We start from the raw sequence: 22,968 nt of genomic DNA, 5'->3' as shown, positions 1-22,968 counted from the left end.
TGTGTGTGTGTGTGTGTGTGTGTGGTGTGTTCAGGAGCGAGTCCACTCACCACAGTGATGTTGTTGGGCTTAGCGCCATTCTGCAGCAGTAGATTGATGATGTGTGTGTTTCCTTGCTGTGCTGCTTGGTGGAGGGGAGTGTACCCATTCTGAGAAGATAAAGTACTGACTTTAATGACTGTCTGGCAAGGCCTGGACATTTAAGATATTCAAACGTGAACCCTTGGGCTAGCACGCCGTTAAAGAAAAGCATGTATTGACATTCATAACACAGAGAAAAAGTTCTTAAGTGCTTTATCACACACTATATACACCTTTCTTATGCTTTTCGATATGCAACAAACCCCATTATAAATGCACTGTGGCAGTTTTGTGTATGGTTTATTACCTTGGTTTTGGCGTTGACTCTAGCACCGTTCTGTAAGAGGAAGTTGACCATCTTGGCGTTTCCATAGTGACATGCTACAATCAGTGGAGTGTAGCCCAACTGGGGGAGAAAAATAAATCACAGTGTCTAAACACATCTACTAACATTATCAAAGATAAATAATACTGCCTTGTATCTTTCCAGTAGAATGGTCATTCTATGCTCAAATTAAATGAATGTAAGTTCTGTCCATACCTTAGTTTGCTGGTCCAGGTTGGCTCCATGTGTAGCCAGTATCTCACTGACAACCACCTTGTCCTCCTGGGCAGCAAGATGGAGGGAGGTGAGGCCACTCTGAAGGGACAATATGTTACAATATGTTACTCACCACATCTCTAAATCCATCAATCAATTAGCACACTGTATAGTGTAACTATAGACAGAAGATTGTCCATAGATACTGTATGTGGTTACATTAGGTTACATGGTTCCCCTAAATATTGAGGGAGTTTTGAGTGACAGGCGACCTTTACCACCAAAACAGGAAATGACACGTTGACAGGGGAGGAAATGTGAGATTGGGTACTTGGGTTTTATGACCCGTTTCACTCATGCAGAGTGCAGATACACTCCACCAGGTGTTATCAGTGAGATAGTTTGCATTTGTCGTCGGTACAGTATATATGACAATGCAGACTGAGTCTGGTACAGCAGTGATATATCTACATCCACTCAGGTCTGTCTGGGGTTCAGTGATAGAGCTGGATGAAGAATGAGCGGATTGGAAAACGGTTTAAGGAGGAATAAATCGGGGGTTTCTGCTTGAAACAAATCCCTGTGATAAATGGCGATAGAGGAGGTTGAGACAATGTGTGTCTGAGCGGGACTATAAAGTGTGTGCTTGTGTGTGTGCGTGCATGTGTGTTTGTGTGCATATGTGAGCACATGTGTTTGTGTGCATGTCCTGTACTCATAAGCGTATGCATGTTTAGTATGTGCATGTCTATAAGCGTGTGTAGGTGCGTGCATGCGAGCAGGTGTGTGTCTCGCTTTCGCTTACAGACAGGGATAATTAAGTAGGATCCATGGTCGTCACGGCAGTGTACTAACCTCCCACATCCCTCGCTGTGACTCATCCATCTACAGCACTGGGCACCAGCAATCTTACTGTTCCTAAAATAGCCATGAAATAGCTCTCCATCCCTCTTTTAACTTAATTCCTGCTACATTCTCGTAAGCCATGCAGGAGCTCTGTAATCACAACTGAGTACTTGTAACAAAGCTAAATGTAATAACACTGCTAAATGTAATAACACTGCTAAATGTAATAACACTGCTAAATGTAATAACACTGCTAATTGTAATAACACTGCTAAATGTAATAATCTTTTCTATTTGTAATAACTTTCTGATTTTTTATGTACAGCGGCAAGAAAAGGTATGTGAACCCTTTGGAATTATCTGGATTTCTGCATAAAATTTGATCTGATCTTCACATTGACAAACAGTGTGCTTAAACTAATAACACACAAATTATTGTATTTTTCTTGACTATATTGAAAACATAATTTAAACATTCACACTGTAGGTTGAAAAAAAGTATGTGAACCCCTAGGCTGATGACTTCTCCAAAAGCTAATTGGAGTCACGAGTCAGCTAACCTGGAGTCCAATCAATGAGACGAGATTGGAGATGTTGGTTGGAGCTGCCCTGCCCTATAAAAAACACTCACAAAATGTGAGTTTGCTATTCACAAGAAGCATTGCCTGATGTGAACCATGCCTCAAACAAAATACATCTCAGAAGACCTTTGATTAAGAATTGTTGACTTGCATAAAGCTGTAAAGAGTTACAAAAGTATCTCTAAAAGCCTTGATGTTCATCAGTCCACAGTAAGACAAATTGTCTATAAATGGAGAAAGTTCAGCACGGTTGCTACTCTCCCTAGGAGTTGCCATCCTGCAAAGACGACTGCAAGACCACAGTGCAGAATGCTTAATGAGGTTAAGAAGAATCCTAGAGTGTCAGCTAAAGACTTACAGAAATCTCTGGAACATGCTAACATCTCTGTTGACGAGTCTTCGATACGTAAAGCACTAAACAAGAATGGTGCTCATGGGAGGACACCACAGAAGAAGCCACTGCTGTCCAAAAAAAACATTTCAGCACATCTGAAGTTTGCAAAAGAGCACCTGGATGTTCCACAACACTACTGGCAAAATATTCTGTGGACAGATTAATCTACAGTTGAGTTGTTTGGAAGGAACACACAACACTATGTGTGGAGAAGAAAAAGGCACATCACACCAACATCAAAACCTCATCCCAACTGTAAAGTATGGTGGAGGGAGCACCATGGTTTAGGGATGCTTTGCTGCCTCAGGGCCTGGACAACATGCTATCATCGACGGAAAAATGGGAGGCGAAAGTTGAGTCGTGACCTCCCTATCCGCGCTTCTTAACACCCGACAGAAAAATGAATTCCCAAGTTTATCAAGACATTTTGCAGAAAAATGTAAGACTATCTGTCCGCCAACTGAAGCTCAACAGAAGTTGGGTGATGCAACAGGACAATGACCCAAAAAACAGAAGTAAATCAACAACAGAATGGCTTCAACAGAAGAAAACACGCCTACTGGAGTGGCCCAGTCAGAGTCCTGACCTCAACCCGATTTAAAAAGCTGTGGCATGACCTCGAGAGCGGTTCACACCAGACATCCTAAGACTATTGCTGAACTGAAACAGTTTTGTAAAGATGAATGGTCCAAAATTCCTCCTGACCGTTGTGCAGGTTTGATCTGCAACTACAAAAAATGTTTGGTTGAGTTTATTGCTGTTTATTGCAGACTGTGTTTGTCTAATTGTTGTGACTTAGATGAAGGTCAGATCAAATTTTATGACCAATTTATGCAGAAATCCAGGTAATTCCAAAGGGTTCTCATACTTTTTCTTGCCACTGTAATAACTTGCCTGTGAACGTAATAAAACATTGAACGATAAACGGAATAACGTTTTCCGGTAAATGTAACACACACACATTCGGTCTTCAACGAGGTTCGGAGGGCCGCACAGATTTTGTTTTACATTCGCATAAAATGTGCCTCCATCCATCGTTTTATCCATTGTTTTTGGAATTTGCAATGCTCCCTGAATGTCTAGCTTCGATTTCAGTGATTATTAGCAAGCTGGACACAGTTAAGAAACTGTATGAATGTAGGTCCTTTATCATTTCTCCGGTTGCATGCATTAAAACACATATCTTTGTTATGGTTTTCTTTTGCAAAATAACTACGCATTAACTGACTTATTTTTGAATAATTGTCAACATACTATATAACATCACATTAAGGTCTAGGACGTTCACTCTATTACAAGGAACAATTGCATGTCTATTTTTCTCCAGAGAAGTAGCTTATCATTGTTGGCACATACGCTAGCCTATCTTTTTTGTTGTTGTATCTTTCATATTTTACACCCTTTTTCTCTCCAATTTCCATCTGGTCTCATCGCTGCAATTTCCCAACGGGCCCGGGAGGCGAAAGTCGAGTCATGACCCCCCTATCCGCGCTTCTTAACACCCGCCCACTTTAACCGGAAGCCAGCCGCACCAATGTGTCGGAGGAAACACCTTTCACCTGACAACCGATGTCAGCCTTTAGGCGCCCGGCCCGCCACAAGGAGTCGCTAGAGTGTGATGAGCCAAAGCCCTTGTGGCTAGGACCACGGATTGACTCGGGAGTGTGACTGTTTGAATCCTTGCTGTTTGTTGGTGTTTCCCTCTGCCTTGTGACCTGCCCTGTCTGGAACTGCGAGGAGTAACAGTCTACATTCCTACCATGACAAAGACCAAAGCTGGTGGGAGTACCATTGAGGATAGTGGTGTCTCTCACAGGTGAAGGATCTTTTAAACAAACAAAAAGAGTTCTATAAACAGTTGTTACAACAACATCAAAATAGTGTCCAAATATTGGTGGAGTAATAAAATAATGGGCGATCTGACCAGAGAGGTCCAGGACCTGAAGAACAGTTTGCAGTTCACCCAGGGTCAGCTTGATGGGTTTAAACAGGAGAACAGCAAGATGACAGCAATCTGTTAGTCATTGAGAGAGGACATCAGTTCTGTATGTGACCTAATGATAACAATGACGGAGAAATCAGAACAACATTGTTGTGGACGGAATTGCAGAATCTCCACATGAGACTTGGATGGAATCCGAGGACAAAGTGAGGGAAATTATCACTGAGAAACTGAAGATGGATCACAGGAAGATTGAGGTGGAGCGCGCCCACAGGACTGGAAAACCCCCACCGGCACAGGTGACAGGCCCAGGCCGATAGTAGACAAGTTCCTGAGGTTATAGGACAAGGTAGTTCTGGAAAAAGCCAAGAACTTGAGAGGAATGTACCGAAACGAGGACTATCCTGAAGCTGTGCGCCAGAAGATGAAAGAGCTTATCACAGCCATGAAAGCTGCCAGAGCGCATGGGGACATGGTGCGTAGGGACATCTGTTATAACAGGCTCATTGTTCACCCTCCCTCCCAAAAGCCTGGAAGGGATGAGTGAGCCAAGCCTGTGGGTTCGTAGTTTCAACCCCACAGCACACACACACTTACACACACCAACTGATTGCTGAATGTTTTATTTTCTCTTGTTTTCCATATTATGTCTATCTCTGATAAGCTACCAAGGAAAGGGCTACAAAAGCCCATATTAATATACCGCCTCAGAAATGAGGTTCATGAAATAAATAACTTGCTAAGATCAGATCATTTTCATATATTAGCCATCTCTGAGACTCACTTGGGTAATTCCTTTGATGACACAGTATTAGCAATACAAGGATATAACATCCAGTTGAAGTCAGAAGTTTACATAGACTTAGGTTGGAGTCATTAAAACTCGTTTGTCAACCACTCCACAAATGTCTTGTTAACAAACTATAGTTTTGGCAAGTCGTTTAGGACGTCTACTTTATGCATGACACAAGTAATTTTTCCAACAATTGTTTACAGACAGATTATTTAACTCACTGTAAGCACCAGCTGTAAGAGCAGCTCACAGATCATTTCACCTGTACATAGCTCATCTGTAAATAGCCCATCCAACTACCTCATCCCAATACTGTATTTATTTATTTTGCTCCTTTACACCCCAGTATCTCTACTTGCACATTCATCTTCTGCACATCTATCACTCCAGTGTTTAATTGCTATATTGTAATTACCTCACCACTATGGCGTATTTTATTGCCTTACCTCCCTTATCTTACGTCATTTGCACACACTGTATAAATATTTTTTTTCTACTGTATTATAGACTGGATGTTTGTTTATTCCATGTGTAACTCGTGTTGTTGTATGTGTTAAACTGCTTTGCTTTACCTTGGCCAGGTAGCAGTTGTAAATGAGAACTTGTTCTCAACTAGCCTACCTGGTTAAATAAAGGTGAAATACAGTGCCTTGCGAAAGTATTCGGCCCCCTTGAACTTTGCGACCTTTTGCCACATTTCAGGCTTCAAACATAAAGATATAAAACTGTATTTTTTTGTGAAGAATCAACAACAAGTGGGACACAATCATGAAGTGGAACAACATTTATTGGATATTTCAAACTTTTTTAACAAATCAAAAACTGAAAAATTGGGCGTGCAAAATTATTCAGCCCCTTTACTTTCAGTGCAGCAAACTCTCTCCAGAAGTTCAGTGAGGATCTCTGAATGATCCAATGTTGACCTAAATGACTAATGATGATAAATACAATCCACCTGTGTGTAATCAAGTCTCCGTATAAATGCACCTGCACTGTGATAGTCTCAGAGGTCCGTTAAAAGCGCAGAGAGCATCATGAAGAACAAGGAACACACCAGGCAGGTCCGAGATACTGTTGTGAAGAAGTTTGGATACGAAAAGATTTCCCAAGCTTTAAACATCCCAAGGAGCACTGTGCAAGCGATAATATTGAAATGGAAGGAGTATCAGACCACTGCAAATCTACCAAGACCTGGCCGTCCCTCTAAACTTTCAGCTCATACAAGGAAAAGACTGATCAGAGATGCAGCCAAGAGGCCCATGATCACTCTGGATGAACTGCAGAGATCTACAGCTGAGGTGGGAGACTCTGTCCATAGGACAACAATCAGTCGTATATTGCACAAATCTGGCCTTTATGGAAGAGTGGCAAGAAGAAAGCCATTTCTTAAAGATATCCATAAAAAGTGTCGTTTAAAGTTTGCCACAAGCCACCTGGGAGACACACCAAACATGTGGAAGAAGGTGCTCTGGTCAGATGAAACCAAAATTGAACTTTTTGGCAACAATGCAAAACGTTATGTTTGGCGTAAAAGCAACACAGCTCATCACCCTGAACACACCATCACCACTGTCAAACATGGTGGTGGCAGCATCATGGTTTGGGCCTGCTTTTCTTCAGCAGGGACAGGGAAGATGGTTAAAATTGATGGGAAGATGGATGGAGCCAAATATAGGACCATTCTGGAAGAAAACCTGATGGAGTCTGCAAAAGACCTGAGACTGGGACGGAGATTTGTCTTCCAACAAGACAATGATCCAAAACATAAAGCAAAATCTACAATGGAATGGTTCAAAAATAAACATATCCAGGTGTTAGAATGGCCAAGTCAAAGTCCAGACCTGAATCCAATCGAGAATCTGTGGAAAGAACTGAAAACTGCTGTTCACAAATGCTCTCCATCCAACCTCACTGAGCTCGAGCTGTTTTGCAAGGAGGAATGAGAAAACATTTCAGTCTCTCGATGTGCAAAACTGATAGAGACATACCCCAAGCGACTTACAGCTGTAATCGCAGCAAAAGGTGGCGCTACAAAGTATTAACTTAAGGGGGCTGAATAATTTTGCACGCCCAATTTTTCAGTTTTTGATTTGTTAAAAAAGTTTGAAATATCCAATAAATGTCGTTCCACTTCATGATTGTGTCCCACTTGTTGTTGATTCTTCACAAAAAAATACAGTTTTATATCTTTATGTTTGAAGCCTGAAATGTGGCAAAAGGTTGCAAAGTTCAAGGGGGCCGAATACTTTCGCAAGGCACTGTATATATATTTTTAAACTGTGTCACAATTCCAGTGGGTCAGAAGTTTACATACACTAAGTTGACTGTGCCTTTAAACAGCTGGAAAATTCAAAAAAAGGATGTCATGGCTTTAGAAGCTTCTAAATTGGAGGTGTACCTGTGGATGTTTTTCAAGGCCTACCATCAATCTCAGTGCCTCCTTGCTTGGCATCATGGGAAAATCAAAAGAAATCAGCCAAGACCTCAGAAAAAAATTGTAGTCCTCCACGTGTCTGGTTCATCCTTGGGGGCCATTTCCAAATGCCTGAAGGTACCACGTTCATCTGTACAAACAATAGTACGCAAGTATAAACACCATGGGACCACGCAGCCGTCATACCACTCAGGAAGAAGACGTGTTCTATCTCCTAGAGATGAACACACTTTGGTGCGAAAAGTGCAAATTAATCCCAGAACAACAGCAAAGGACATTGTGAAGATGCTGGAGGGAACAGGTACAAAAGTATCTATAACCACAGTAAAATGAGTCCTATATCAACATAACCTGAAAGGCTGCTCAGCAAGAATGGAGTCACTGCTCCAAAACCGCCATAAAAAAGCCAGACTACGGTTTGCAACTGCACATGAGGACAAAGGTCATACTTTTTGGAGAAATGTCCTCTGCTCTGATGAAACAAAAATAGAACTGTTTGGTCATATTGACCATCGTAATGTTTGGAGGAAAAAGGGGGAGGCTTACAGGCTGAAGAACACCATCCCAAACATGAAGCACGGGGTGGCAGCGTCATGTTGTGGGGGTGCTTTGTTGCAGGAGGGACTGGTGCACTTCACAAAATAGATGGCATCATGAGGGGGGGAAATTATGTGGATATATTGAAGCAACATCTCAAGACATCAGTCAGGAAGTTAAAGCTTGGTCGCAAATGGGTCTTCTAAATCAAATCAGCAAATCAAATTGATTTATAAAGCCCTTTTTACATCAGCTGATATCTCAAAGTGCTGTACAGAAATGGACAACGACCACAAGCATACTTCCAAAGTTGTGGCAAAATGGCTTAAGGACAACAAATTCAAGGTATTGGAGTGGCCATCCCAAGTCCTAACCTCAATCCCATAGAACATTTGTGGGCAGAACTGAAAAAGCATGTGCGAGCAAGGAGGCCTAGAAACCTGACTCAGTTACACCAGCTCTGTCAGGAGGAATGGGCCAAAATTCACCCAACTTATTGTGGGAAGCTTGTGGAAGGCTACCCAAAACATTTGACCCAAGTTAAACAATTTAAAGGCAATGCTACCAAATACTAATTGAGTGTATGTAAACTTCTGACCAACTGGGAATGTGATGAAAGAAATAAAAGTTGAAATAAATCATTCTCTCTACCATTATTCTGACATTTCACATTCTTAAAATAAAGTGGTGATCCTAACTGACCTAAAACAGGTTATTTTTACTCGGATTAAATGTCAGGAATTGTGAAAAACTGAGTTTAAATGTATTTGGCTAAGGTGTATGTAAACTTCCGACTTCAACTGTATATAGAAGAGGCAAGAATGCACATGGGGGAGTTGTGGTTGCAGGTTCACCTGCCTCATCTAAAAATTAATCTTTTAGAGTGTTGCTTTAGGCCACCAAGTGCTAACAGTCAGTACCTAGAAAATGTGTGTGAAATGCTTGATAGTGTATGTGATGTAAATAGAGAGGGCTACTTCTTTGGAGACCTGAATATTGACTGGTTTTCATCAAGCTGTCCGCTCAAGAGGAAGTTTCTCACTGTAACCAGTGCCTGTAATCTGGTTCAGATTATTAATCAACCTACCAGGGTATTTACAAAGAATTCAGGAACTATTTCATCCACATGTACTAATCACATTTTTACTAATACTATAGAACTTTGTCCTAAAGATGTATCGATACACCTTGGATGCAGGAAAGCCAAGGTTCCAAAAGCTGGTGTATAAGATATCATGCAGATGATTTTGCTGTGACTCTTATGTGGATGATGTAAAAAATATTTGTTGGTCTGATGTGATTAATAAGGAGCATCCTGCCTCTTTAAAAAAATGTTTTATGTTTAACCTTTATTTAACTAGGCAAGTCAGTTAAGAACAAATTCTTATTTACAATGACGGCCTACCCCGGCCAAACCCGGACGACGCTGGGCCAATTGTGCGCCACACTATGGGACTCCCAATCACGGCCGGATGTGATGCAGCGTGGATTCAAACCAGGTCCTGCAGTGACGTCTCTTGCACTGAGATGCAGTGTCTTAGACCTCTGCGCCACTCGGGAGACTCTACACTTGATGAATTTATGAAATTGCTTCTTCCAAGGATTAATAAACATGCACCTGTTAAGAAACTGACAGTTAGAACTGTTAAGGCGATATTGAATTAATGAGGAATTGAATGATTTTGTTTGACCAAATATAATGCTATTTCTTTGTGAAGAAATTAGCAACAGACTTTCAGCATGCTTATAGAGAAGGGCACTCAACATGTACAGCACTGGCACAAATGACTGATGGCTGGTTGAAATAACTTGATAATAAGAAGATTGTGGGAGCTAGACTGTTAGATTTCAGTGTAGCCTTTGATATTATTGATGATAACCTGTTGTTGAAAAAACGTATACTATGTGATATGGCTTTTCAACCTCTGCCATATCATGGATTGAGAGCTATCTATCTAATATAAAACAAAGGGTTTTCATTAATGGGACCTTTTCAAATGTTAAACATGTAAAGTGTGGTGTACTTCAGGGCAGCTCTATTGAACCTCTACTCTTTTCTATTTTTACCAATGCCACTGGCATTAAACAAAGCCTGTGTGTCCATGTATGCTGATGATTCAACCATATATGCGTCAGCAACCAAAGCTAGTGAAATCACTGCAACCCTAAACAAAGAGTTGCAGTCAGTTTATGAATTCGTGGCCAGTAATAAACTCGTCCTAAACATTTCTAAAACTAAAAGCATTGTATTTGGTACAAATCATTCCCTCAGTTCTAAACCTCAGCTGAATTTGGTAATGAATATACCGGCAGTGGAGGAGATTAAATTACTTAGTGTTACCTTAGATTGTAAACTGTCATGGTCAAAACATATTGATTCAATGGTTGTAAAGATGGGGAGAGGTCTGTCTGTGATAAAGAGATGCTCTGCTTTTTTGACACCACACTCCACAAAGCAAGTCCTGCAGGCTCTACTTCTATCTTACCTTGATTATTGTCCAGTCATATGGTCGAGTGCTACAAAGAAGGACCTAGTTAAGCTGCAGCTGGCCCAGAACAGAGTGGAACATGTTGTTCTTCATTGTAATCAGAGGGCTAATATCAATAATATGCATGCCAGTCTCTCTTGGCTAAGTTGAGGAAAGACTGACTGAATCGCTTCTTGTTTTTATAAGAAACAATGTGTTGGAATTTCCAAATTGTTTGCATAGTCAACTTCTGTACGGTACTGACACAGACACTTACTCCACCAGACATGCCACTAAGGGTCTTTTCACAGTCCCCAGGTCCAGAACAAATTCAAGGTAACGTACAGTATTACACAGAGCCATGATTGCATGGAATTCCCTTCCATCTCATATACCCTACTGGCTTTCAGGTGCTATCCCCTACTGGCTTTCAGGTGCTATCCCCTACTGGCTTTCAGGTGCTATCCCCTACTGGCTTTCAGGTGCGATCCTCTACTGGCTTTCAGGTGCTATCCCCTACTGCCCTTCAGGTGCGATCCCCTACTGGCTTTCAGGTGCTATCCCCTACTGGCTTTCAGGTGCGATCCCCTACTGCCTTTCAGGTGCGACCCCCTACTGCCTTTCAGGTGCGACCCCCTACTGCCTTTTAGGTGCTATCCCCTACTGGCTTTCAGGTGCAATCCCCTACTGGCTTTCAGGTGCAATCCCCTACTGGCTTTCAGGTGCTATCCCCTACTGGCTTTCAGGTGCGACCCCCTACTGCCTTTCAGGTGCGACCCCCTACTGCCTTTCAGGTGCTATCCCCTACTGGCTTTCAGGTGCTATCCCCTACTGCCGTTCAGGTGCTATCCCCTTCTGCCTTTCAGGCGCTATCCCCTACTGCCTTTCAGGCGCTATCCCCTACTGCCTTTCAGGTGCTATCCCCTACTGCCTTTCAGGTGCGACCCCCTACTGCCTTTCAGGTGCTATCCCCTACTGCCGTTCAGGTACGATCCTCTACTGCCTTTCAGGTGCGATCCTCTACTGCCTTTCAGGTGCGATCCTCTACTGCCTTTCAGGTGTGATCCTCTACTGGCTTTCAGGTGCGACCCCCTACTGCCTTTCAGGTGCAATCCCCTACTGGCTTTCAGGTGCGACCCCCTACTGCCTTTCAGGTGCTATCCCCTACTGGCTTTCAGGTGCTATCCCCTACTGCCGTTCAGGTGCTATCCCCTACTGCCTTTCAGGCGCTATCCCCTACTGGCTTTCAGGTGCTATCCCCTACTGCCTTTCAGGTGCTATCCCCTACTGCCTTTCAGGTGCTATCCCCTACTGCCTTTCAGGTGCTATCCCCTACTGCCTTTCAGGTGTGATCCCCTACTGCCTTTCAGGCGCTATCCCCTACTGCCTTTCAGGTGCGACCCCCTACTGCCTTTCAGGTGCGACTCCCTACTGCCTTTCAGGTGCGACCCCCTACTGCCTTTCAGGTGCGACCCCCTACTGCCTTTCAGGTGCGACCCCCTACTGGCTTTCAGGTGCTATCCCCTACTGGCTTTCAGGTGCTATCCCCTACTGCCTTTCAGGCGCTATCCCCTACTGCCTTTCAGGCGCTATCCCCTACTTCCTTTCAGGCGCTATCCCCTACTGCCTTTCAGGCGCTATCCCCTATTGCCTTTCAGGTGCTATCCCCTACTGCCTTTCAGGTGCTATCCCCTACTGCCTTTCAGGTGCTATCCCCTACTGCCTTTCAGGTGCTATCTCCTACTGCCTTTCAGGTGCTATCCCCTACTGGCTTTCAGGTGCTATCCCCTACTGCCTTTCAGGTGCTATCTCCTACTGCCTTTCAGGTGCTATCCCCTTCTGCCTTTCAGGTGCTATCCCCTACTGCCTTTCAGGCGCTATCCCCTACTGCCTTTCAGGTGCTATCCCCTACTGCCTTTCAGGTGCTATCCCCTACTGCCTTTCAAGTGTGATCCCCTACTGCCTTTCAGGCGCTATCTCCTACTGCCTTTCAGGTGCTATCCCCTACTGCCTTTCAAGTGTGATCCCCTACTGCCTTTCAGGCGCTATCCCCTACTTCCTTGGTGGCTATGAGTAAGGCACTTTGCCCCTTAACTGCCACAAAGGAAAGGCTAACACTGTTCAGCTCCAAACCTGTTCTGTGTTTTGTGTGTCATAGGTTTGGGTAAGATGACAACAAAAATACATATTTCCATTGTACAATATACTTTGATTTTGAAATAAAAATGTTGCCTGAAGATGTGTGTGTGTTATTTTGTCACCTGCCTATGTGTTCCTGTGAGTGTGTGTGCAAGTGTGTGTTTAAAGGTTGAGTCTGTATTTGTGGGTATATACCAGTATGAGTATTTTTGAAACAACAAAGGGAATATTAATAATGCATTGATAAGGGGGGTTATGAAATAATTCCTTCATGAATGTTCCATTATCATTCATCATGACCTTCATACCACATTAAACATCAATCATATGTAATCTTCAAAACAAAAGAGTATTATAAGTCATTTTATAATCAAACTATCTGGTTGGATTGAGCTGGAGGGTAGTTACTGACTGCATTAGTTCTGTGCAGCACAAGACTTTAATAGCCTCTGCTGAGGTGAAGCCAAGGTGTCAGCTTGTGAAGCTAATGCCATTCTTCAGGTTTCAGGCAAGGTTACTCAACATATTAATTTGACTCCAATTGCCTTGGTGCCATCCAGACCTACCATCCAGATTTGAAACCGTACAAAATACTTTAAGCGTTTGTCTTGAGCCTGCCTGGAGTGCCAGGCGGATGGGTTTTGCACTTGGTCTGGGACTATTGGGACTATTCCTTGTCCATCAAAAAGACGGAAATAACAAATGAAGACCTTGATTTGGGCTATTACACGAACGGTTGAAGCTATTAATGTTATTCCTCAACATGTAATAATAATAATCAAGTGTGTGTGTGTGTGTGTGTGTGTACCTGTGTGTACACGACTGTGCATGTGTGTACATTTCAATGTGTGCTTGTGTGACGGATGTGAAACGGCTAGCTTAGTTAGCGGTGCGCGCTAAATAGCGTTTCGGTGACGTCACTTGCTCTGAGACCTTGAAGTAGTGGTTCCCCTTGCTCTGCAAGAACCACGGCTTTTGTGGAGCGATGGGTAACGATGCTTCGTGGGTGACTGTTGTTGATGTGTGCAGAGGGTCCCTGGTTCGCGCCAGTCTAAAGTTATACTGTTACACTTGTGAGTGTGTCTATGTATGAGTATTCATGGATGATGTGCATGAGTTTGTTTGTGTTGTAATTGGCTGTGGGTGCTGGTATGTGCATCCAATTGGGGGAAGTAGCACATAATAACTTTGATTTTGTGATGTTATAACATGATTGGTTGAAGTTATTACAGTATTCATAAAAAAAGTTGTTATTCACTAGTCAATGAAATAACTTATTACACTTATCGGAAAAAGTTATTATGTTTACCTTATAAACATTTTTACATTTACCAGCAAGTTATTACATTTACCAGGTTTAAAAATAGAAACGTTACTACATTTACCAGGTTTAAAAATAGAAACATTATTACATTTCCTGGTGTTAATACATTTACCGTTGTTACAGGGCTGGAAGCTAACCTGAGATATGTGTGTGTAATTCGCATTTTTCTGAGAAAATATCACAAAGATATCGACGAGTCTTTTAGAGTGAAAGCTAACCCCCCCGTTAGGATTCGCCCTTACTGACAGCGTAACTATATTCACAAAAGACCCTAACAAAGGGAGATCTGAAAGGAGAGAACGCGAGTGGAAAGAAAGACTGACATCAGAGGCCCTGTTCATTTGAACCCCTCAGAAGCAGTGAGACATCACGTCTCAGAGAAGAGAGGCAGTCAGTATCTGTGACCAGAGTACGAAGGCCTATGTACAACTTTAACTTTTCAGTTGGTTTTAATGTGTGAGTCATTGAAGAGTGGGTTCAAACCCATGGCCGCGTTACATAAGCAGTTTAAAACCAAGAGGGATGGGAAGATGTAGCCCTACCTTGGTGGAGACGTTGACTTCAGTCCCCTTCTCGATGAGCAGGGCGGCCATGTCAGCGTGCCCCTCCTGTGAGGCCAGGTGCAGAGGGGTGACCCCCTGCTTGGTCAGGATGTTGGTGTCTGCCCCGTACTGCAGCAGCACCACCGCAATGTCCATCTGGTTCTTCTTCGCCGCAATGTGGAGTGGGGTGTAGCCATTCTGGAGGAAGAGTGTGTGAGAGAGAAAGAAAAATTCAGCCATACAGATACCTTTAGAGATGTAGTCACTCACTCACTCACACACGCACACATCACATACTAACACACAGAAGCGCGCACACACTCACTCACTCACTCTCTCTCACTCACTCACTCACTCACTCACTCACTCACACACCACCTACTAACACACAGAAGCGCGCACACTCACTCACTCACACACCACATACTAACACACAGAAACGCGCACACTCACTCACACACACACACACACACACACACACACACACACACACACACACACACACACACACACACACACACACACACACACACACACACACACACACACACACACACACACACACACACACACACACAGCTTCAATACCACATTGACTGTCCACCCCTAGGCTGACCGACGTCTCTCCTCCCACCTGTTTGGGGAGAGTGCCAGAGTGGCCTCACGGAGGTCTCACCTTAGCCGTGGTGTGGGGGGAGGCCCCTTTGTCCAAAAGCAGGAGCGCCACCTTCTGGTTATCATAATGTGCAGCGACATGGAGAGGTGTGAGGCCGTTCTGCAAGGATGACGAGGTGAGTGCAGATTGGATAAAACCAGGCTGGTTAGCGGAGCAAGCAGCCATTAAGAACACTGGTCAACATACACAACACATGATAAATAAGCTGAGTTATAGGGGCACTATTACAGCTTGTTACGGAAAACGAGGCTTATATTAAAGAGCAAGCAGCAGGAGGATCGCTGGGCGGGTCCTTATTCAAAAAGAATAAGAAGAAACAAATTATATCTGTTATCTGTCTTTCCTAAAAGTAGAGGAATAAACAGCAGTTAATCAAACTTAAAGTTGATATAATCAAACTATGCTTACCGGTAGGCTCGCTGACAACATAGCCTCAACCAGAAATAACAACAGACTTTTAAAATATATAGCCAGATAATTCCTCATCAGACTATTCCTCATCAGACTATTCCTCATCAAACAATTCCTCATCAGATAATTCCTCATCAAACAATTCCTCATCAGATAATTCCTCATCAAACAATTCCTCATCAAACAATTCCTCATCAAACAATTCCTCATCAGACAATTGCTCATCAGATAAGGAATTATCAGATAATTCCTCATCAGATAATTCCTCATCAGACTATTTCTCAGACTATTCCTCATCAGATAATTCCTCATCACTTAAAATAGGTCAGAGCATTGTCTGATATTGTAAAAATATAACACACCTTGTGAGAAATAGACTTTTCTACTGTGTAGTTATTTCTCCCTCTAACACAAAACTATACAATGATTAAGAGTTTGAATTTTATGGTAATGCTTACCTTCCCAGCAGAATCAGGGGGAGCTGTTTTTTTCAGGAGAAGTTTGACCACATCCAGGCTTCCGTACTTGGATGCCACATGCAGGGGAGTGAATCCTTTCTGTATGGAGACAACATACAGATGACCATTTAATAATGACTGAAACAAACACTATCTATATCTTCATCAATGTGCACAAGGCTCATGGAATACACTGAGTGTACAAAACATTAGGAACAGCTTCCTTATATTGAGTTGCACCTCCTTTTGCCCTCAGAACAGCCTCAATTCCTCAGGTCATGGCCTCTACAAGGTGTTGAAAGCGTTTCACAGGGATACTGGCACATGTTGACTCCAATGCTTCCCACAATTGTGTCAAGTTGGCTGGATGTCCTTTGGGTGGTGGACCATTCTTGATACACATGGGAAACTGTTGAGCGTGAAAAAACCCGGCAGCGTTGCAGTTCTTGACCCAAACCGATGTGCCTGGCACCTACTACCATACCCAGTTCAAAGGCACTTAAATATTTTGTCTTGTCCATTCACCCTTTGAATGGCACACGTACACAATCCATGTCTCAATTGCCACAAGGCTTAAACACCCTTCTTCAACCTGTCTCCTCCCCTTCATCTACACGGATTGAAGTGGATTTAACAAGTGACATCAACAAGGGATCTTAGCTTTCACCTGGATTCACCTGGTCAGCCTATGTCATGGAAAGAGCAGGTGTTCTTAATGTTTTGTATACTCAGTGTATATTCAAAAGTAATTATTTCAAGACAGCGTCATTTCCAAAGGGATTAGAAATTCACGGCCAACTAATGATGTATGTGAACCAAACATAATGCAATTTAAGATGCACAATAACAACACATTTCTGTGCACCCACATTGCTTATGCAATCATAGGTAATATCCCAAAATCTAATTTACAGAGTAAAACCTGATCAGTAACATATTACCAACGCAGCCACCAGGTGGTGCTCTTTAGCCATTGTCACATTAGGCTGTTGTGATAGGACGACGGTGTTGCCTCCATGTCACATCTCCCGTGTTTACGACCCAGCCCATGAAGAGAGGGAATCCTATTATCTGTGTAACGCTGGTTCATTTCTGATGTAATACACATCCGAGTAGAAACAACGTGTAGATAAGAAGAGAATGAGAGGCACTAATGGTGGTGTTGTGAAAAATTAGAATCCATAGGGTGTAAAACATCACCTATCTAACAGATCAAACACAGGCGATTAGGGACAGAGGTAGAGAGGAGCACGTCTAGGAAGATGTTGTTCAACGGGCAAACCGCTGCCTCCCTGTCCTGTTGTTGATGCTAACAATGCCACACCTGTTATCCCCATTAGACAAGGAAAAGAGGGGGAAGGGAGGAGAGGGAGATAGATATAGAGAGAGAAGAAGATGGGGACAGAGAGAGAGAGAGAGAGAGAGAGAGAGAGAGAGAGAGAGAAGAAGGGAGAGCAGGGAGAGAGATGGGTGAATTTTACTGCATCATAAACCTCAGAGCCCAGAGCATATGAATAAATTAGCACTGATATATCGTTGTGTCAATGGATGTTGAATATCCTTCAGTGACAGAAGTCGACGTCTACTTGCTAAATTCAGGAGAAGAAGCCAGGCGTTCTCCAAAGCATCATAAATCATGAATTGATTAAACCAGGTCACACTGACAGTGGCCCATAGTCTGCGCCTGTGAAAGAGGCCATACAGCGAATCAAGAAATATTTATGACATAATCCACACAGAAAGAAGGGGATGGATTCCATCCCATAAAAACAATCCCCATAAAAACCACACCAATATGCACAGGTGTGTGTACACGTGTATGTGTGAGCGTGTAGGTGTGTGTGAGTGTATGTGTAGGTGTGTGTGAGTGTATGTGTAGGAATGTGTGAGTGTGTAGGTGTGTGTGGGTGTATGTGTAGGTGTGTGTGTGAGTGTGTGTGTGAGTGTGTGTATTATCTCTACCCACCTTAGTAGCCAGCGAGTGTGAGGCGCCCGCCTCCAGCAGTACTGAAGCCACGTCCACCTGTCCCTCCCTGGCTGAGATGTGGAGAGGTGTGTATCCGTTAGTAGTGGAGGCGTCAGGGTGGGCCATATGCTGCAGTAGCAACTGGACTATCTCAGTCTTCCCCAGACGAGACGCGATGTGGAGGGGTGTCTGGTCCTCCTTGCGGGGGCAGAGACATGGATGTTATAGGGGGTAGAATATGTACTTTATTATAGACGTCCACAGAGAGATTGAGGCTATGGGTGATATGGCTTTTACAGTACTTGCTTAATGAGGGTAGTAATGCTTTATTTTACAGCCCCACTTTCCTGAAGTTACTGTATGTGGTGATAATGGGTTTCTTGGAGGAGAGGAGAGTAATGGAGAGTAGAGGAGAGGAGAGGAATGTAGAGTCGAGTAGAGTAGAATAGAGTATAGAGTAGAGTAGAGTATAGAGTGGAGTAGAGTAGAGTAGAGTATAGAGTGGAGTAGAGTAGAGTAGAGTAGAGTAGAGAGCAGAGTAGAATATAGCATAGAGTAGAGTATAGACTAGTGTATATGGTTGAGTAAAGGTCAGAGTATAGAGTGTAGTATAGAGTCGAGTTGAATATAAAGCAGAGTGGAGTCTAGAGTATAGTATAGAGTAGAGTATAGAGTAGGATATAGAGTAGTTTAGAGACAAGAGTATAGAGTATAGAATAGAGTAGAGTAGAGTATAAAGTAGCGTAGAGTATAGAGTAGAGTATAGGTTAGACTATAGAGTAGAGTATAGAGTAGAGTATAGGTTAGACTATGGAGTAGAGTGTAGAGTAGCGTGGAGTATAGAGTAGAGTATAGACTGGAGTATAGAGTATTGGGCCGAGTATAGAGTATAGTATAGAGTAGAATATAGAGTATAGAGCATAGTATAGAGTATAGAATATAGTATAGAGTGGAGTATAGAGTATAGAATAGAGTATGGAGTATACGGTCGATTATAGAGTATAGTATAGAGTATAGAGACGAGTATAGAGTAGAGTATAGAGTATAGAGTAGAGTATAGAATGGAGTATATAGTATAGAGTAGAGTAGAGTATAGAGTATAGCATAGAGTATAGAGTAGAGTATAGAGTATAGTATAGAGTATAGAGTGTAGAGTATAGAGTATAGTATAGAGTATAGAGTGTGGAGTATAGGGTAGAGTAGAGTATAGAGTATAGGGTAGAGTATAGAGTATAGTATAGAGTAGAGTATAGGGTAGAGTAGAATATAGAGTATAGAGTAGAGTATGGAGCAGAGTAGAGAGTAGAGTATAGAGCAGAGTAGAGAGTAGAGTATAGAGTATAGGGTAGAGTATAGAGTAGAGAGTAGAGTATAGAGTAGAGTATAGAGCAGAGTAGAGAGTAGAGTAGAGTATAAAGTGGAGTATAGAGTTGAGTATAAAGTATAGAGTAGAGTAGAGTAGAGTATAGAGTGGAGTATAGAGTAGAGTAGAGTATAGAGTATAGTATAGAGTAGAGTATAGAGTATAGTATATAGTATAGAGTGTAGAGTATAGGGTAGAGTATATAGTATAGTATAGAGTAGAGTATAGAGTATAGAGTATAGCATAGAGTATAGAGTGGAGTATAGAGTATAGAGTATAGCATAGAGTGTAGAGTATAGGGTAGAGTATAGAGTAGAGAGTATAGTATAGAGTATAGGGTAGAGTATAGAGTATAGGGTAGCGTATAGAGTAGAAAGTAGAGTATAGAGCAGAGTATAGAGCAGAGTAGAGAGTAGAGTAGAGTATAAAGTGGAGTATAGAGTTGAGTATAAAGTATAGAGTAGAGTAGAGTAGAGTATAGAGTGGAGTATAGAGTAGAGTAGAGTATAGAGTATAGTATAGAGTAGAGTATAGAGTATAGTATAGAGTAGAGTATAGAGTATAGTATATAGTATAGAGTGTAGAGTATAGGGTAGAGTATATAGTATAGTATAGAGTAGAGTATAGAGTATAGAGTATAGCATAGAGTATAGAGTAGAGTATAGAGTATAGTATAGAGTGTAGAGTATAGGTTAGACTATGGAGTAGAGTGTAGAGTAGCGTGGAGTATAGAGTAGAGTATAGACTGGAGTATAGAGTATTGGGCCGAGTATAGAGTATAGTATAGAGTAGAATATAGAGTATAGAGCATAGTATAGAGTATAGAATATAGTATAGAGTGGAGTATAGAGTATAGAATAGAGTATGGAGTATACGGTCGATTATAGAGTATAGTATAGAGTATAGAGACGAGTATAGAGTAGAGTATAGAGTATGGAGTAGAGTATAGAATGGAGTATAGAGTATAGGGACGAGAATATAATAGAGTAGAGTATAGAGTAGACTATAGAGTATAGAGTATAGTATAGAGTAGAGTATAGAGTATAGTATATAGTATAGAGTGTAGAGTATAGGGTAGAGTATATAGTATAGTATAGAGTAGAGTATAGAGTATAGAGTATAGCATAGAGTATAGAGTAGAGTATAGAGTAGAGTATCGAGTAGAGTATAGGTTAGACTATGGAGTAGAGTGTAGAGTAGCGTGGAGTATAGAGTAGAGTATAGACTGGAGTATAGAGTATTGGGCCGAGTATAGAGTATAGTATAGAGTAGAATATAGAGTATAGAGCATAGTATAGAGTATAGAATATAGTATAGAGTGGAGTATAGAGTATAGAATAGAGTATGGAGTATACGGTCGATTATAGAGTATAGTATAGAGTATAGAGACGAGTATAGAGTAGAGTATAGAGTATAGAGTAGAGTATAGAATGGAGTATAGAGTATAGGGACGAGAATATAATAGAGTAGAGTATAGAGTAGACTATAGAGTATAGAGCATAGTATAGAGTATGCAGTATATATAGTAGAGTATAGAGTATGGAGTATAGGGTCGATAATAGAGTAGATTAGAGTATAGAGTTGAGTATAAAATTTAGAGTAGAGTATAGAGCGGAGTATAGAGCAGAGTATAGAGTAAAATATAGAGTAAAGTATAGAGTAGAGTATAGAGTAAAGTATAGGGTAGAGTAGAGTATAGTATAGAGTAGAGTACAGAGTAGAGTATAGGGTAGAGTATAGTATAGAGTAGAGTATAAAGTGGAGTATAGAGTTGAGTATAAAGTATAGGGTAGATTAGAGTATAGAGTGGAGTATAGAGTAGAGTATAGAGTAGAGTAGAGTATAGAGTATAGTATAGAGTAGAGTAGAGTATAGAGTATAGCATAGAGTATAGAGTAGAGTATAGAGTATAGTATAGAGTATAGAGTGTAGAGTATAGAGTATAGTATAGAGTATAGAGTGTGGAGTATAGGGTAGAGTAGAGTATAGAGTATAGGGTAGAGTATAGAGTATAGTATAGAGTAGAGTATAGGGTAGAGTAGAATATAGAGTATAGAGTAGAGTATGGAGCAGAGTAGAGAGTAGAGTATAGAGCAGAGTAGAGAGTAGAGTATAGAGTATAGGGTAGAGTATAGAGTAGAGAGTAGAGTATAGAGTAGAGTATAGAGCAGAGTAGAGAGTAGAGTAGAGTATAAAGTGGAGTATAGAGTTGAGTATAAAGTATAGAGTAGAGTAGAGTATAGAGTGGAGTATAGAGTAGAGTAGAGTATAGAGTATAGTATAGAGTAGAGTATAGAGTATAGTATATAGTATAGAGTGTAGAGTATAGGGTAGAGTATATAGTATAGTATAGAGTAGAGTATAGAGTATAGAGTATAGCATAGAGTATAGAGCGGAGTATAGAGTATAGAGTATAGCATAGAGTGTAGAGTATAGGGTAGAGTATAGAGTAGAGAGTATAGTATAGAGTATAGGGTAGAGTATAGAGTATAGGGTAGAGTATAGAGTAGAAAGTAGAGTATAGAGCAGAGTATAGAGCAGAGCAGAGAGTAGAGTAGAGTATAAAGTGGAGTATAGAGTTGAGTATAAAGTATAGAGTAGAGTAGAGTAGAGTATAGAGTGGAGTATAGAGTAGAGTAGAGTATAGAGTATAGTATAGAGTAGAGTATAGAGTATAGTATATAGTATAGAGTGTAGAGTATAGGGTAGAGTATATAGTATAGTATAGAGTAGAGTATAGAGTATAGAGTATAGCATAGAGTATAGAGTAGAGTATAGAGTATAGTATAGAGTGTAGAGTATAGGGTAGAGTATAGGGTAGAGTAGAGTATAGAGTATAGGGTAGAGTATAGAGTATAGTATAGAGTAGAGTATAGGGTATAGTATATAGTATAGAGTGTAGAGTATAGGGTAGAGTATATAGTATAGTATAGAGTAGAGTATAGAGTATAGAGTATAGCATAGAGTATAGAGTAGAGTATAGAGTATAGTATAGAGTGTAGAGTATAGGGTAGAGTATAGGGTAGAGTAGAGTATAGAGTATAGTATAGAGTAGAGTATAGAGTATAGTATATAGTATAGAGTGTAGAGTATAGGGTAGAGTATATAGTATAGTATAGAGTAGAGTATAGAGTATAGAGTATAGCATAGAGTATAGAGTAGAGTATAGAGTATAGTATAGAGTGCAGAGTATAGGGTAGAGTATGGGGTAGCGTAGAGTATAGAGTATAGGGTAGAGTATAGAGTATAGTATAGAGTAGAGTATAGGGTAGAGTAGAGTATAGAGTAGAGTATGGAGCAGAGTAGAGAGTAGAGTATAGAGCAGAGTAGAGAGTAGAGTATAGAGTAGATTATAGGGCAGAGTAGATAGTAGGGTATAGAGCAGAGTAGAGAGTAGAGTATAGAGCAGAGTAGAGAGTAGAGTATAGGGTAGAGTAGAGTGTAGAGTAGAGTATAGAGTAGAGTATGGAGC

The 22,968-nt window shown here is 41.5% G+C and overlaps 1 protein-coding gene across 5 annotated transcripts in view; it reads right to left on the bottom strand.

Annotated features, from left to right (window-relative positions):
• LOC110500727 (ankyrin 2b, neuronal) overlaps positions 1–22,968 on the bottom strand; it is a 301,703-nt gene that overhangs the window by 64,412 nt on the left and 214,323 nt on the right. For all 5 annotated transcript variants that reach the window (XM_090214820.1, XM_090214817.1, XM_036958190.2 and 2 more), the window contains exons 14-20: positions 18,134–18,331; positions 16,168–16,266; positions 15,299–15,397; positions 14,623–14,820; positions 623–721; positions 389–487; positions 51–149 (exon numbers count right to left, since the gene is read on the bottom strand). In XM_090214820.1, coding sequence (XP_090070946.1) covers positions 51–149; positions 389–487; positions 623–721; positions 14,623–14,820; positions 15,299–15,397; positions 16,168–16,266; positions 18,134–18,331 — 891 coding nt within the window. The remainder of the gene's footprint in view (positions 1–50; positions 150–388; positions 488–622; positions 722–14,622; positions 14,821–15,298; positions 15,398–16,167; positions 16,267–18,133; positions 18,332–22,968) is intronic.

Source organism: Oncorhynchus mykiss, chromosome 21, assembly GCF_057628025.1.
Source record: "Oncorhynchus mykiss isolate SJ-2025 chromosome 21, ASM5762802v1, whole genome shotgun sequence".
Taxonomy (NCBI): Eukaryota; Metazoa; Chordata; class Actinopteri; order Salmoniformes; family Salmonidae; genus Oncorhynchus; species Oncorhynchus mykiss.
The sequence above is the reverse complement of the archived record's forward strand: the minus strand, read 5'-3'. Positions and strand labels throughout refer to the sequence as shown.